Source organism: Rhincodon typus, chromosome 11 (assembly GCF_021869965.1).
Source record: "Rhincodon typus isolate 14 chromosome 11, sRhiTyp1.1, whole genome shotgun sequence".
Lineage (NCBI taxonomy): Eukaryota > Metazoa > Chordata > Chondrichthyes > Orectolobiformes > Rhincodontidae > Rhincodon > Rhincodon typus.
Window position 1 is genome coordinate 1,383,032 of NC_063342.1, and position 17,087 is coordinate 1,400,118.

Genomic DNA, 17,087 nt, shown 5'->3' on the forward strand with positions numbered 1-17,087 from the left:
CGTGCCCCAGCGAGGGTCGGTGCGTGGCCCCGTGCCCCAGCGAGGGTCGGTGCGTGGCCCCGTGCCCCAGCGAGGGTGTGTGTGTGTGTGTGACCCCGTACCCCAGCGAGAGTCAGTGAGTGTGTGTGTGTGTGTGGGACCCTGTACCCCACTGAGATTTAGAGCCTTCAGATATATACCGGGTAGTGTTGCAGTACTACGTAGTTGGGAGGATGTTGCTGTGTTTTGTTGTAGCCTCATTCATTGTTATTTCTTTGTTCAGGCTAAGGAAGCTGGGATTTACACCCTGCGCCAGCTCTCTGCCTCTCTGGGAATAGTGCAGTTCACTCTTCCTCACATCTATCCAATCATTCAATATGAAGCATACTCTCAGGAACCTCAGCTCAAAGTAGAGCCAATGACCGGTGAGTTCTTTCGAATTCAATTGAAACAGGAATGTGAGTAGACTATTCATGCCATCAAGCCTGCTCTGATATTCATCTCAGTCACAGCTGAGCAGCAACCTGTTGATCTCTGTCTTGAACCTGCTCCTTGACTGAGCTTCCACAGCTCCTCTGAGGCCAAGAAACCCAAAGATCCACCAACCACAGAGTGAAGAAATTCCTTCTTGTCTCAGTCTTTATCTCAGGGTAAAGTTAGCCCATTTCTGCCCACAGATTACAAATACTCCATCCACTGGACATATTCCAATAATGGCATGTTGCAGCTGTACCAGACTTGAGTCAGGCCACATTTGGAGTACTATGTGCAGTTCTGGTCACCATACAATAGGATGGATGTGGAGGATTTGGAGAAGATGCAGAAAAGGTTTACCAGAATGTTGCCTGGAATGGAGAGTACTAGATATAAGGAGAGATCGGACAAACCTGCTTTGCTTTTGCTAGAGTGTCAGAGGCTGAGGGGTGCCCCGATAAAAGTGTATAAAATTCTGAGAGGCATGGACAGGGTGCATAGTTAGAGTTTTTTTTTTCCTGGAGTGGAATTGTCAAGTACTGGGGACCATAGGTTTAAGGTGAGAGGGAGAAAGTTCAAAGGAAATGTGTGAGGCAAGTTTTTTTTACACAGGCAGTGGTAGGAGCCTGACACACACTGCCAGGGGAGGTAGTGGAAGCAGAAATGTTAGCGAAGTTTAAGAGGCATTTAGACAGACTCATGAAAAGATAGGGAATAGAAGGGTATGGACCATGTGCATGTAGATGGAATTAGTTTAGGGTGACATCATGGTCAGCACAAACATAGTGGGCCAAAGGGCCTGTTCTGTATTCTATCCACCCTGTCATGCCCTGTGACTGGCTAAAGAGAGCATACACCCAGTTTTCTCAACCTCTTCTCATCAGACAGCCCTGCTATCCCAGGAATTGATTTGGCGAACCTCCGCTGGATTTGATAAGGAAACCAAAACTGTCCATCATACTCCAGGTGCAGTCACACCAGGGCGCTAAACAACTGCAGCAAGACAGCTTTACTCGACTCAAGTCCCTGTGTGAAAAGGCTGTTGTATATCTTGCATTGGTCTGACTGTGACTGCTCTTTGGGGAGAAGGGTCATTGCAGGGAGAGGGGTCTCCAAGGGCAGAGCATTCTCACTCGAACAAAGGGAAGGTGTCAATATTCGCTTGAGAGAGACGTACTCCCTCAGTACTGACCCTCTGATACTGCAGCATTCTTTCAATATTGCATCGTGCAATCAACCAGAATTTTGTGCTGTCTTCTCTTGAATGAGATTTGAGCTGTCAACCATCTGACTTGTTTGAATGTACGGGCTGCATGTGAATCCAGGGTGATGCGATCGTCACATGGAGTTGTTGTAATCAGCTCGAGTTGAATGCCCCTGTGCTGCATAATAATTATCTGTCTCTCTTTTTATTCAGACAGCCTCCTAGCGGGTATTTCTCAACAAGTGAAGTTCACCATCCAGACAGGACATTACTCTGTAAAGAATGGAGACGCGCTGCAGCTCAGTATCACTGACACACTGCCAATCCTGCACTCAGCGAGCAGCACTGCCACAGTCTCAACCAATACTGGGGGTGAGTGAGACACTGATCGAATCCTCAGAGAGTGGGCATCATTGAGAAGCTGGGAGACATTGTCTGGCAGAGTTATACTCAGGCAATATCTAACAGACCAAACCTGTGTGCTTGCTGCCCAATCAGGCTTTGAGCTCCATATACTGTTGGTGTCAATTCCATTTGTAACAACAAGGAACAAACAGAATATTAAATAACAATAAAACACTTTAAGAACATGAGAGTGGAAATAGTGAACCATGACTTTACGCCTGTCTTGGGAATGTTTGATGGGGACTGTGTGGAGGGAGCTTTATTCTGGATCAAACCCCCTGCTGCCCCTGTCCTGGCAGTGTTTGATAGCGACAGAGTAGAGAGAGCTTTATGCTGTGACAGTGTTGTATATGTTTCCTGGGAGTACATGTTGTTGTGTTAACAATTTAAATGGCAAGGTGGTGAGCAGATTTCCAAGCTCTCATACCATGTGATAATTTGGTTTTAAAGGAACTTTTTTTTTATGTGTAGACAAAGTCTCTGAGGCTCCGTTATCCATCCAATCGTCTGGAAAGATTACCAGTATATCTCTGCCACTGGCTGCTGCCTACCATCAGATAGAGTTTGAATTACGCGTCATCTGTCACCTGCCATCCACACTGCCCACCCCCCCAGACTCCGAGAAACCCAGTGCCGAAATAAAGACAATTCGCAAAGGACTCGAGAAAACTAAAGTGGATGGTCCTTGTATGACCTCCATTGAACAGAAGGTCAATCAGAGGGAGAGGAGAAGAGCAGACATCACTATATGGGGGTGGAGGGGTGGCTGTGTTGATTTGTGTGTGTGTGTGTGTGTGTCTGTGTGAAGTGGGGCTGTGTGTGGTAAGGGGACTCTGTATGGGCACGTGTATGTGTGGGGTTTCGGAGTGTATGTGTGGGGCTGGGTGGTTTTGGCATGTGGTGGGGGTTGTGGGTGTGGGGAGGGTGGATGGAGAATGGAATATTGTCAGGGGAACTGGCAGGGTGAAGGAAGGAAGGGAGGGTGTGTGTTGGGGCAGGAGATGGGGAGTGGGTTCTTGGGCATTGGCCCGGGGAGTGGATCTCTAGCATTCTTCCTCCCAAACCCCTCCCATAACGTCAGGCCTGAAGTCTCCTCCTGTCACTCCCTACACATTCCCCCAACCTGATGTTCAACATCCATTTCCCCCACTGCCACCTGGTATGGGTTGTTGGTCGTGGGGTGGTGGGGGGGGGGGGGGGGGGGGGGGGTTGGGTTTCACATTGGGTGGGTGTCAGTTCAGGGAGGGTTTACGTTTTGGTGGGGATTGTGGGTTTAAAGGGGACTGTCAGTTTGGTTTGGGAGGGTCGGGGGGGCGGTGGGTGGGGTGGGGGAGAGTGTTGGCTCAGCAGTGGGGTGATGGTGGTTTGTGGGGGTTTGTCAGTTTGGGTATGTTAGTTTGGGGAGGGGGCTGTTGGGTTCGGGAGTATGTGCTGTCTTTGGTGGTCTGTCCCTAGGTTGTGGTCATGTTGATAACTGCTGACGTGTGCTCTCTGTTTTGGAAATGCAGATCACCGTCGACTGCCCATGGTCCATTTACTCTTCCCTGGTCTCCCTGACCTTCAACATTCCGTTCAATGCTAAGCACTCGCTTCTATCATCGGGCCGAAGGTAAAGCCCCCCCCACTTAATGAACCTTCCCAAAGACGGGAATGAGTGTGAGTGGGGAAGGGGAGTAGAAGAGATTGGGGATTAGTTGTAGTCGGGGCTGGGGCTGGTAAATTAACATGGATAGAGGACTGGCTAACTCACAGGATGCAGAGTTGGGATAAGTGGGGGGTGGGTGGGGGAGGTGCATTATCAGGATGGCAACCTGTAACTAGTGGATTGCCACAGGGATCAGTGCTAGGGTCACAATTATTTACAATATATAATAACTACTTGGATGAGGGAAGTAAATGAACTGTATCCAAGTTTGGGGATGACACAAAAGTAGGTGGGAAGATAAGTGGTGAGGACCGTAGAATCTGCAGAGGGTTTATAGACTGGTGAAGCAATTAGGTAAATACTTGGCAGATGGAATATAATGTGGGGAAATGTAAGGTTATGCACTTTGGCAGGAAGAGTACAAGAGCTGAATATTATTTAAATGGAGAAAGACCACAGAAAGCTACAGAACAGAGTGATTTGAGAGTCATCGTCCATGAATTAAAAAAGCTAGGATTCAAGAAATTCCTGGGAAAACTGGGAACAGTTGAGGAAGGGTCACTGGACCCCATTCTGTGGCCAGTTTTGGGCCCCTTATCTGAGAAAAGATATACTAGTATTAGAGGCAGTCTAGAGAAGTTCAGTTCACTCAGCTGGTCCCAGGTAGGGAGGGATTGTCTAATGAGGAGAAATTTCTAGGGGACTAGATGTAAAAAAGTGGTTTCCCCTTGAGGGAGAGTCTAGGACCAGAGGACATAATCTCAGAATGAGGATCACTTATTTAAGGCAGAGATGAGGAAAATCTTTTCCTTTCAGTGGGCTGTGAATCGTTATATAATGGAACAACACAGACTCAGTACAGTCAAATTTGTGTTGCTGGACATGATGAAGGGTCTAGGCCCGAAACGTCAGCCTTCCTGCTCCTATGATGCTGCTTGGCCTGCTGTGTTCGTCCAGCTCTACACCTTGTTATCTATATGCTGAATGTTTGATCTGTTCCCATGGGTCTCCTCTACTCAATGCATCTCTCTCTCACTCTCGTTTACTGTGTAGGAAGTATCTGCAAGTGTGTGTTCACAACCTGTCTGAAATTGGGTTCCAGTTATTTGACCCTCAGCTGGAAGAAGTCACTAAGTACTCAGACCTGACCTTTGTGTCACTGAATTGTCTCAAACAGCAGGTAAGTTTCCTACAGACTGTAAGAAGATTTACCTTTTTAACTGAGGTTGAAACTCTCTGGTTTCCCACTATGTGTCCCTGGATAGAAGATGTGGAATAATGTGGGCGTTTGATTTACCAAGGGCCGAGTCCCATCCTCCACGGAACCCAAACAGAGCCTCCTTCTCTCAGTGTCCCAAGTCTGTAACCTGATTGTCATTTCAACACTGGAGGAGGCCATTCAGTCTACTATCCCTGCTCTGGCTAGGTTTGACCTGGAGCAGTGACCTCCACTTCGATTGTCTTGATCCTCTCCCACATTCATTCCTAACCATTGTACTTCTTATCCAATGGCCCTTAAAATGAAGTGTGGTATCTCTATTACCCTCAGGGAACAAGGCCTCTTTCAATAATTGTGTTAAAAACATCATCAAACTCTACCTTCATTCTTCCAGTGGTAACCTCAACCAGTATCCCAGTTGCTGATTCATTAACCAGTGATAATCCTCAAACAATATCGCTAACAATAGATTCACTAACTAGTAGTAATCCTCAATGGTGTCCCCAGTTACTGATTCACTAACTCGTGAAAACCCTCAATCAGTTTCCCTAGTTCCTGATTCACTTTTGATGAAGGTTCATGATGTTTTATTGTTACTGATATAAATTTGGAAATTTGGGTTCTGAAGTGTTGATTCTGGAACTTTGTCTTACTAACATTAAACCATTAATAACTTCTGTTCTCTTGCCCTGACTGTTCTGCAGACTGATAAACTGCACTTTCTTTTACAGGCTTTTCCTCCCTGAATTACCTACTTCTGTCTACATACTCTGAGCTTATATATGGGTTTATGTTTGGTTTGCATTTCTCTTTGTGTGTTAAGCAGGGATGGCTAAAGTTTTAGTTCTGTTTGTAAGTTGTGTGCTTGGTGCACAATTGTCTAGAATTTTATTTACATGCAATTGAATAAAATTTAGAAACAAGGTCTGAGAGAGAAAGAAATTTGGCTGTTGCATATCTATGAAGGGTCTTATGACATAGGGCGACAGGTACAGGACTTCTTAGAGTCATAGATTCATACAACATAGAAACAGACCCTTTGGTCCAACTCATCCATGCCGACCAGGTTTCCCAAACTAGTCCCATTTACCTCTATTTGGTCCATAACCCTCTAAACCTTTCCTTTTCGTGCACTTGTCTAAATGTCTTTTAAATGTTGTACTGTACCTGCATCTAGAACCATCCAGAAGCTCTGAGTATGTAGATAGAAGTAGGTAATTCAGGGAGGAATAGCTTGCTTTAAAGAAAAAGTGCAGTTTATCAGTCTGCAGAACAGTCATGGCAAGAGAACAGAAGTTATTAATGGTTTAATGTTAGTAAGACAAAATTCCAGAATCAACAGGCAGAAGAAGAGGAGTTTAAGTACTCCATGTTTTGAAGTTAATGAGCTGTGTTTGCAGATGGTTTCAGGTTCTCCGGAGTTAAATGGGCAGTGCTAAATAACAGATTCAACAATTAGCAATCCAAGTCCACGATACAAGTGGTTTATTCATGTGTATGTGGGGAGCAGGTCAAAGACTCCCACTGAGTTACAAATAGTTGTAACTTTTATCTACAAATCACAGTTACAAGCTGCATTCTGGGTGGATGATTAACTCTATCACCTAACCTTGGTATGTCACATGGTCTAACTCCTAACTAAATGTTTAAAACAGGCTGCACAATCTTAAAACAAAATATAAACTTCCTTATTCAAAACTAAATCCATGCTTCCTGAAAGCAAGAAGAATTAACATATTTTCTGAACATTATAGTCTAAGTGCCAAAATTTCTAATTAGCTCTCAGTAAATGGCATGGAATGTCCTGATTGCTCAGAGGGTGCAAATCTGACCCCTGACTTCACAAATCTGACCTGAGGGTGACTGTGGTCACTGTCCTGATCCTCTACAAAAGGTTTATTGACGGGTACTGACAGGGTTTTGAGTTCTGACGTGAAACAATGAGAAGATCCCACTCTCTTTGGGAGTCCTATGTGCTCAATTGCACCTTATGTCAGCACATTACACACTTGAGCCTGCTTCTCCTTCATCAAAGGGGAAAAGGTCACTCTTTGTGTCTTACATTTCCTGCTCTCGGATATCTGTGCTATGTGGTATGTGGTAATTTTCCACGATATGGGCTATTGTGCTTTATCTGTTTGTATCCTTTCTATCCATTATAACATTTTAATTTATTTAACTTTATTTCTTCATTAACTCAGCAGTGGCAATCACTCACTAACGAGTCCGATTATTCACTGAGGAAATTCCGTGCCACTGCTCTTGGGTTCTGTGGGACCTTGTGTGGTGATGAGCCCGTTCCTCCAACTAAACGTTTGGCAGGTGTTTCCGGGAGGTGGAATTGGTCCTTGGCCTTGTGATCCCTGGCATTCCTTTCTCTGGCTCCTTTTCTGTACTTCCTCTTGCCGCTGGGTATTTTCAAAGAATTACGTCCTTTCGTACAGGAGCTTCCTCCAAGTCAGTTTCATCTGAGCGAGGATCTCCCATGTGTTGACATCCATGTTCCATTTCTAGAGGGAAGCTTTCAGGGAGTTTTTGAAACTATTACTTTGTCGTCCTCTCATTTGAGTGCCTGCCCTGAACTGGGTGAAGATGATTTACTTTGGAAGTTAGAACGCAGGGATCCTAACATGAGGCCAGCCCAGCGGAGTTGGTTTCAGATGATCATGGACTCGGTACTGGTACTGTTCACTGCCTCAAGGACCCTGATGTTAGTATGGCTGTCCTTCCAACTGATGCAGAGAATCTGTTATCAACAAGATTGATGGGACTTCTCCAGGGCCTTGAGGTGGTGTCTACTCACCGTTCAAGTTTCCGAGCCATATAGAAGAGTCGGAAGGATGCTGCCTTACACACACGGATCTTGGTATCAGCACAGGAGTTATGGACATTGACGACTCTCCTCCTTGGGTATCCGTAGGCAACAGATTGGATATGACATTGAATCTCCACATTGATGTCAGCCTTAGATGAGAGGTATCTTACCAAGTAAGGGAAATGTTCCATATTAGTCAGGACTTCACCGTTGATCTTAATGGAGGGATGAACCAAAACTTGCCCTGGGACAGATAAAAGATTTCAGTCTTCTTGAGGCTGAGACCAATTTTTCTGTATGCTTCTGTGAAGGCATTCAGTGAGACTTGAGGATTCTCCTCTCGGAGAGCAGAGGTGACATTGTCAGCCACGTAGTGAAGTTTCACATGCCAGGCCAGTGTCGTTTTTTTTGTTAGATTTCAACCGGTTGAGGTTGAAAAGTTTTCTGCCTATCCTGTGGATAATGCCCACACCACTGGGAAACTTGTACTTGACAAGATGAAGAATGGTGGCAATGAAGATGGAGAAAAGGGTGGGGATACTGACACATCTCTGCTTGACCCCATCTTGATCTTGAAGAATTCTGTCATATTTCTGTCAGTGAGAATCATCATTGATACCTTGTTGTGGAAGAGACGGAGAATGTTGTTGAATTTACTGGACAGCTGGCTTTTGATAGCACTTACTGACTGAGTCAAAAGCCTTGGTCAGGTCAATGAAGACCATGTAGACTGACTGACGTGTTGTTCCCGGCATTTCTCTTGGAGTTGCTGAGCAGTAAAAATCATGTCAGTAGTTCCACAGTTTGGTTGGAAGCCAAGTGACTTTCAGGAAGGATTTCCTCTGAGACTCGGAGATAGCGCCTAGTGACTATTCAGGCCATGATCATCCCACTAATGGAGAGTAGAGAGGCTTCTTGGTAGTTCCCACAGTCCACTTTGTCTCCTTTCTTGAAGACAAGTGGTGATGGCAGCATCCCTGAGACCGGTGGGGATTTCTTCTTTGTCCCAGATTTTCAGGACCTGTTGATGGAGATGACCGACAAGCTCTGCTTCTCCACATTTAAAAATTTCCTCTGGAATCCTGTCAACTTCTGCTGCTTTTCCATTCTTCACGTTTAATGGTGGCTTCAATTTCTGCCACATTAGGTGGCACTCCAAGATCATCATTGAGGGGGGAGTTAGGGCATTTCCTAAAAGAGGTTCTCATTGACGACTGTAGCCCGGTTTATGAGTTCTCTGAAGCAATCTGTCCATCAGAGGCTGTGGTTCTCCCTGTCTCTCTCAAACTCTAACTATTGTATTCTAAGATGGTGCCAGAGAGTGGTGACTCTCTACACTTTTCACTGTACTCCCGTACTCTTGTACACGGCTACATGTGACAATAATATCTAATCTAATCTAATTTTTACTCCACACCAGTTTTAAGGCCAAGGGTGTTGGGTCTGTACATTGCCGAGGTGGCACTGAAGGACCCCTGAGTGTCAGCAGGGAGTTGCAGCTCCTTAGCTTTCTCGGTCCACCATTGGTTTTTGATTTCCCGTGTTGTTCTTTGTAATTCCACCTTTACTGTTTGTTGAGTTCTCCTCTGTGCTTCACTGTCCTGCTGTCCATGGAGAGCTTTTCACTTGTTGTCAATGACGTCTTGGATGAGGTGGTCATTCTTGTCAAACTGGTCTTGGTGTTTTCAGATCTTGTAGCCAATTTCTTCACAACATGAGAGAATGGCTGTCTTCAGCTCTTTCCAGTTTCCTCCACTCCATTAAAATGAACTGTTTGGAGATTTTGGTGAAGACTTTGTTGAATGGACAGTAGTCTGCTCCACTCTTGAAGTTGCTCAACGTTGTGCCTTTTTCTGAACAGTTTCTTTGTCTGCAGCTGCTTCTGGTGGCATTTGATGGACATTGAGGAGCGGATGAGCTGGTGGTCACTCCAGCAGTCATCTGCACTGGTCACTGCTTTGGTAATGAGGACATCCTTGAGGTCTTGAATCGATGATGTCGTTGGTCATATGCCAGTCCTTTGATTGTGGATGCCTCCAAGAGGCCTTTTTGGTGGAACTGTCATGACCAACTAGTGTTCTGCAGTGAGCCACAAAATCCAGCTGGAGTGACAATTCCTGACTCCTGATCCAGTAGTTCCTTTCCAGAGTTGGGCCTCCTTTCCAACCCTGGTGTTAAAGCCTCCAAGGAGGATAACTTTTTCTTGCTTAGGGATGTTGGTGTGCAGCATGGAGGAGAAGCCTTCTTTGGACTCATCAATGACATCAAGGATTGGAGTAAGGGCACTTTATCACCATTGCAGGCTGGTTCCTCACAGGTTGTGATGGAGAGTCACGAGATGATTGTTCCTGCCAACAGGGGTGTCTGAGAGTCAGTTAATAAGCTCATTCTTGATAGCAAATCCAGTTCCCTGGGTCCAAGGTTGATCTTTTGGTTTTCCTCTCCCAGAGAAGGTGTAACCACCACCTTCTTCTCTCAGCTGCTCATCGCCTGCTGTTCAAGTCTACTGCCGGGCAGTAATATCAATGTTGGAGTTCCTGGGCAGCAAGGGCAGCTCTTTGTTCTGAATGATAGTTTTGCTCATTGTCCATGAGAGTTCGTACATTGTGAGATTGAATTTGACTTTGGTTTTCAGACCGCAGGTAGCTGAGCTGCTGGCTGTGGTTCTCCAGCTTGGTTAGTGATGGAACAAACTATTTTTTGGGGCACCTTTTCTCGCCCCTATCCCGTGTGGGCTGAGCAGAGTAGATCCTGAAGAGGGTTACTCAGTCGTGATGGAAGCTGCCAAGGCCGCCACCTGTTCCAGTTCCAAGAGGGAAACTGCTGAGTCAATCTCCACTGCCTATGTGCCGATCTGGAGCTAGGGACTTCCAGATCTCTCAATCCTGTCCCCATCACCTCTCTGCAATCACCACAGTTCTGTGTTATGTTTATGTGAGGGCTGAACCTCTCTAGGTAGACCCCCTGTGTGGAATATTTTTTAACATGGAGTTGCTGTTGCACATCAGCAGACACATGGTTCTTGAAAGAAGCACGATCCTGTTCCAATGGCAAGAGAACCTTGATGACAGTGATCTCCCAACTGCTGCAGCCTTGATGTCACACCAATATCTTCAATCTCCTCATGGCATTGCTCTCAGAATCAACAGAACACTCAGACCTCTCCACCATATCAAGATGGCGATTTACAGAAAGCCATCATTCCCCAAAGAAATAATACAGTGTGTGTGTTTCTGGATAGAAACTAGGTCCAGCTGTGCCAACGGAAAACAGAACTGGTCAGTGGAAATAGTGACCCGTCAGTGGAAATAGTTAAAAGGTTGGAGGTTCATTTCTGATATTTATAATTAGTCCATTTCAGATAGTTTGTTATTTTTCCCCCTTGCATCTATAATGTTGATGTTCTTTTGCTAAGGGGACATTAGTAGCCTCATGTGAGTATGTTCAGTGACTCAGCGCCATAGTAACCACATTGTAACTATTGATTTGCTCCAGGCTGTATCCTCTCCAGTATCGCCATCAGCTGAGATCATAAACACGAAGTAGTGATCGGTCACTAGTTACTGATTCACTGACAGTGATGGTCGCTAGTTACAGGCTCACAAACCAGTGATGGATCTCTAGTTACTGATTCACTATCAGTGATTGGTGGGTAGTTCGTGATTTCCTGGCCATGCCCAATCTGTACTGTCAGTCCCTGTGTCTAATGCTCTGAGCCGCTTCTCACATTCTCACTGCTCTGATACAGTGCATTCTGAGAGAGGCTGGACTAGTGGATGGGTTGAATCCACTTGAGCCCAGCCCGGTGGTCACTGAGGGCACTGGGCACTGGACACTGAAGGTTCTGCAGCAGCATGTCTAATGGAGAGGTTCAGTGATCCTCCACCAGGCCAGTTCATTACTCAATGAGGGGGCTAGGGATGGGGCAAGGTTAAGGTAGGAATGTAGAATCATACAGCTGTGTAGCACGGAAACAGACCCTTTGGTCTAACTCATCCATACCGTCCAACTTTCTGTAATTAATCTAGTCCCATTTACCAGCATTTGGTCCATATCCCTCTAAACGCTTCCTGTTCATATACCCATCCAGATGCCTTTTAAATGTTGTAATTGTACCAGCCTCCACTTGCACTACCCTCTCTGTGAAACGTTGCCCTTTTAATCTTTTAATCCCTTTTAAATCTTTCCCGTCTCATCCTAAACCTATGCCCTCTAGTTTTGGACTCTCCCCACCCCCCCCCCCCCCCCCCCCCCCCCCCCTGGGGATAAGACCTTGGTTATTCACCATATTCATGCCCCTCGTGATCCTATAAACCTCTATAAGGTCACCCCTCAGCCTCCGACACTCCAGGGAAAATGGCCCCTGCCTATTCAGCCCCTCCCTATAGCTCAAACCGTTCAACCCTGGCAACAGCCTTGTCAATCTTTTCTGAACCTTTTCTAGTTTCACAACATCCTTCCTATAGGAGGGAGACCACAACTGCCCGCAGTATTCCAAAAATGGCCTAACCAATGTCCTGTACAGCTGCAACATGACCTCCCAACTCCTATACTCAATGCACTGACCAAAAAAGGTAGGCATACCAAATACTATCTTCATTGCCCTGTCTACCTGGGACTCCACTTTCAAGGAACTATGAACCTGCACGGCAAGGTCTCTGTTCAGCAACACTCCCAGGACCTTACCATTAAGTGTATAAGTCCTGCCCTGATTTGCCTTTCCAAAATGCAGCATCACGTAGGAGTAGGCCATTCAGCCCATTGTGCCTATTCCGTCATTTAATGTGACTATAGCTGATTGCCTTTTACCCACACTGTCCCTTTCCTAGCCAAGAGTTTGAATAAAAGTTTCCATGTCCAGATCTTTAGTATCAATGCTGTTGAGGAGGATGGCCCTATTTTACCTGGAGATTTGAGCAGTGATTAAATTAAACTGTGCCCAGTTCTGGGGGAGTCAGTACAGAGAGGCTAGTTTCACTCTCTGCAGAGTGTTAAACATGGGCTCCCAGACTAGGAAGAAGCAGCTGGCCATTCCACAGTGATGGTGAGGAGCTGTTTCTTCACTCTGGATGTTGAGATTTTGTGATTTTCTCTGCCCCAGAGAAATGCTGAGGTGGTGAGTATATTCCAAGCTGAGACCAATAGATTTCTGAGCTCTGCGTGAATGGAGGGAGATGGAACTGAGCTTCTGTACTGAAGGATCACACCGAGAACTGAGCAATATTTGTGACACTTGAGTTGCTGCCCTGTTGTTGTGTCCCTGTCACTGCATGAGTCTTCTGCACTGGGTACTCGTAGGTCCAGGACTTTACCTCCTTTCAGGCCCATCCTGTTGCATGAATAAGGTGCTGAGCTGTGTGTGGGGAGAGACTGGTGAATCTTTCAGCTTCCCCCAGTGCCCCTCTATGGTTGAGAATTTCAGTCACAGAGCAAATTCAAGACAGAAATCAATCAGGTTCTGGAAACTAATGATATCAGGGGAGATAGAGAGAATGTGGGAAGGGGCAGCTGTGATCTCACTGAATGGAGCAGCAGTCTCGAGGGGCTGAATGGCCTACTGCTCCTGTTCGTTTGATTTTGTGTTAATGTTGGCAAAGAAAATCCTGCGGATGTTGGAGATCTGAAGCAACACAGAGAATGTTGGAGAAACTCAGCAGGTCTGCAGCATCTGTGGATAGAGAAACAGAGTTAATGCTTCGAGTCTAGTGACCCTTCTTCAGAACCACAGATGATCTGAGTTTCTGAGTTTCACCGTCACTTTCAGTTTTTATTCTGAATGTTGGCCTTCTCTGGTGTTGGATGTAGAAGATACAGGTGCAGAATTAGGCCATTTGGCCCATCGAGTGTGCTCTGCCACTTGATCATGACTGATATGTTTCTTAAACCCATTCTCCTGCCTTCCCCCCCATAAACCTTGATCCCCTTACCAGTCAAGAACCTATCTATCTCTGTCTTAAATGAACTCAATGACTTGGCCTCCACAGCCCTCAGAGGCAATAAGTTCCACAGATTCACCACCCTCTGGCTGAAGAAACGTGATCAACATCTGCTCTGTTTTATTGTATCAGCACATTTACAGCAAACAGGCCATGTTCTTCCTGTGGGAGTTAAAGTGGAGCCAGGATCCGGGAACCTCTCTTCACTGCCAATTCAGTGTGGCCTTCACACCGCTAACAGGCCAGGAACCGGGCTTGATTAAACCGTTCACCTACGAGCTTAAACTGGACAATTTCTGTGTAAGTCTTTGAACCAAATCACACAATCTGGGACTTCAGGAGGTTGTGGGTAAGGGATGAGCCTGGGTTCTAAATCACTGCACATTGAGGAACTGTACAGACCAAGATGAGTATTGTTTAATGAAAGTCTCAGACAATCGGAGATTTTCCCAATATTTCCCTTTGATTCGAAGGTTTCCTTAGCTCCGATTGTGGGGGATGGAGGTGAAATGATAATGTCCGTCAGTAGCCCCTCAGTCCTGGTCTGTGGACACGAGACAAACCACCTCCCACTATGATCCTGTTCTGTGCTGTAACACCCTGAGCCTCCACTGTGCCGTAACTGTGCTCTCTCCTTCTCCTTAGACATTGTATGATGTTAAAGCTGAAATCTTCCCACCTCTGGGAGCTGAGATGTGTAAAACAGGAACCCTGTGCAATCTGGAAGTGTCGATTGTGCGTCTGTCTGACCTCACCGAGGTGGATAAGGATGAATCTTTGGTGGACTGTGATGGGTATTGTACCACCAAGCTGATGTATGAAGGTAAGGTGTTTCAGCATGATCCAGCCCTGTTGACTCTCTAAGTCTCTGCATTTTCAATTGTCTCTTATTTGAACCTATATGCTACAGTATTTGAAATAAAATAAACCCCATCTGGCAGTTGCTGTCAGTGTAATCAGAGGGGGACTCAACATTTCACACTACTCCCAAATTCAACAGGAGCTGATTGGCTCTCTCACCTCTAGAGAGTGTAGAGAGAACTTTACTCTATATCTAACCCCATGTTGTCCCTGTCCTAGGAGTGTTTGATGGGGACAGTGCGGTGGGAGCTTTACTCTGTATCTAACCCTGTTCTGTCCCTGTCCTGGGAGTGTTTGATTTGATGGGGACAGTGTAAAGGGAGCTTTATTCTGTGTCGATCTGCATGCTGGCCCTGTCCTGGGACAGTAAAGGGAGCTTTACATGGAATTTACAGCAGAAATATTGTTATGAAATGATTTGGGCGTTGTCAACATGACTTCTGGTGACGAAGTGCAGTGGTGTTGGTTATTCCAGCTCAGTAGAACTTTAAAATGCCTATTTTCCTTTGCAGTTGTCGACAACAGCAGTAACTGGGCAGTGTGTGGTAAGAGCTCGGGAGTAATTTCCATGCCAGTTGCAGCCCGTGCCACTCACAAAGTGCACATGGAAGTGATGCCTCTGTTTGCTGGATTTCTCCCATTTCCTGATATCAAGCTCTTCAAGTACCTCCCATTCCAGCCCAGCCAGTCTGGACAAATGGAGACAGGTATGAGATTGAGGAAGTCGAGCTTTTCATGCTGGAGGCCATTAGAGAGGGGCCTTGCTCTATCACAGTTTCTGACCTAGCGAGCATTGGTGAGGGAGAGTGTGAGTGAGAGAGAGAGATGGATGTTGTACAGTGTTCAGTCCTGTGCCAGATTTGTGTGTGTGGCCAATTACAATCTGGGTCAGATGGTGTGCAAACCAGATCATCCAACTGGGAACAGAGTAAGAGAGCTACAAGCTGCTGCAGAGAGACTCTGATAGGACGGTGAGATGGGAAAGGTAGTTAGAATTTATTCGGTGTGATGTGGTACCACTTTATTCAAAAGTAATAAGTGTCCTTTTCATGGAGGGATGGCTGGATAATGTGGAAGAGCAAAGATATTTAGGCATTCAGAATGGTGAGATTTAAAAACTGCAATCAACTGGAAGATCTGATGTGGAGGTGCCGGTGTTAGACTGGGGTGGACAAGGTCAGAAATCACATGACACCAGGTTTATTTGAAATCACAAGCTTTTGGAGCACAGCCCCTTTGTAAGGTGAAGTGCAGAGAGGCACATAGGCACAGAATTTATAGCAGAGAGATCAAAAGATCATATGAATGTTATGAGTGGATTATCGACAGTTTGAATAGTAAGTCTGTGCAGGTGATCAAAAGTGTGTCAACAGCTGAATAGCAAGTGAAGGGATGACCTATAATCCAATTTATTCTGCCTCAATCTTTTGATCTCTCTGCTATAAATTCTGTGCCTGTGTGCCTCTTTGTACTTCACCTGACGAAGGGACAGTGCTTACAAAGCTTGTGATTTCAAATAACCTGTTGGACTATAACCCGGTGTCGCCTGACTTCTAACCAAACAGAACACTCAGAATTACAGCAAGAGGTTAAGAATGGGAAAGGCAAAGTGGAATGCTGAATCCCTATGAAATCTCAGGAGTAGCATAGCACAGGAACAGGATGGCACAATCGGTCTGAGTGGCCTCCACATCAACAGAGGCAGTTGCGGTTTTGAAATTCACCTGAGGCCAACTCAGAATCAGATTTATGAACGCTGAAATAAAAGCAGAAAATGCTGGGCATAGAATAAAGGAGCGGGGAAGTCTTGTTACAATTTTATAAAACATTGCTTAGGCCACAGGGGGAATACCGTGTGCCGTTCTGGTCGCCACACTATTGGAAGGACGTTTTTACACTGGAGAGTGTGCAGAGGAGATTCAGCAGGATGTTGCCTGGGATGAAAAATCTCAGTAATGAGGATCGACTGGATAGGCTAGGTTTATAATCCTTGGAGCAGAGGAAGCTGAAAGGGGAATGGAGGTGTACAAAATTATGAGAGGCATACACCAGGTTGATCGAGAATCTTTGTGTCTAAGACCAGACGGCCTAAGTTTAAAACTGATTGGTAAGTGGTTTAGAGGAAATCAGAGGAAAATCTTTTCACCCACAGGGTGGTAGAAATACGGAACGTGCTGCCTGAAAGGGTAGTGGGGGCAGGTACTCTCACAACATTGAAGTAGCATGTGAATGAGCACTTAAAATGTCAGGGCAAAGTAGGCCACGGACCAAGTAAGTGGGATTAGTGTAGATTGGTGTTTGTTGGTCAGCACAGACATGGTGGGCCAAAGGGCCTGTTTCTGTATGGCTCTACAACTACTTAACGCATTTGACAATGTCAGTAAAATAGGAGCAGAGTTAATATTTCAGGTTGATGACCTTTATAACACTGGGTTACAGTACTGATGGGGACAGGTCTGTAACTGAGTAACATTGGGGTACAATACTCGTGAGGACAGGTCTGTCACTGTATAACACTGGGGTACAGTACCGGTGGGGACGGGTCTGTC

At 45.8% G+C, this 17,087-nt stretch overlaps 1 protein-coding gene across 1 annotated transcript in view; it reads left to right on the plus strand.

Moving 5' to 3' along the window:
* Positions 1–17,087, plus strand: part of trappc10 (trafficking protein particle complex subunit 10) — a 49,205-nt gene that overhangs the window by 30,531 nt on the left and 1,587 nt on the right. The window contains exons 15-22 of the mRNA XM_048603114.1: positions 263–404; positions 1,871–2,029; positions 2,534–2,772; positions 3,571–3,671; positions 4,761–4,887; positions 13,810–13,977; positions 14,323–14,500; positions 15,051–15,245. Coding sequence (XP_048459071.1) covers positions 263–404; positions 1,871–2,029; positions 2,534–2,772; positions 3,571–3,671; positions 4,761–4,887; positions 13,810–13,977; positions 14,323–14,500; positions 15,051–15,245 — 1,309 coding nt within the window. The remainder of the gene's footprint in view (positions 1–262; positions 405–1,870; positions 2,030–2,533; positions 2,773–3,570; positions 3,672–4,760; positions 4,888–13,809; positions 13,978–14,322; positions 14,501–15,050; positions 15,246–17,087) is intronic.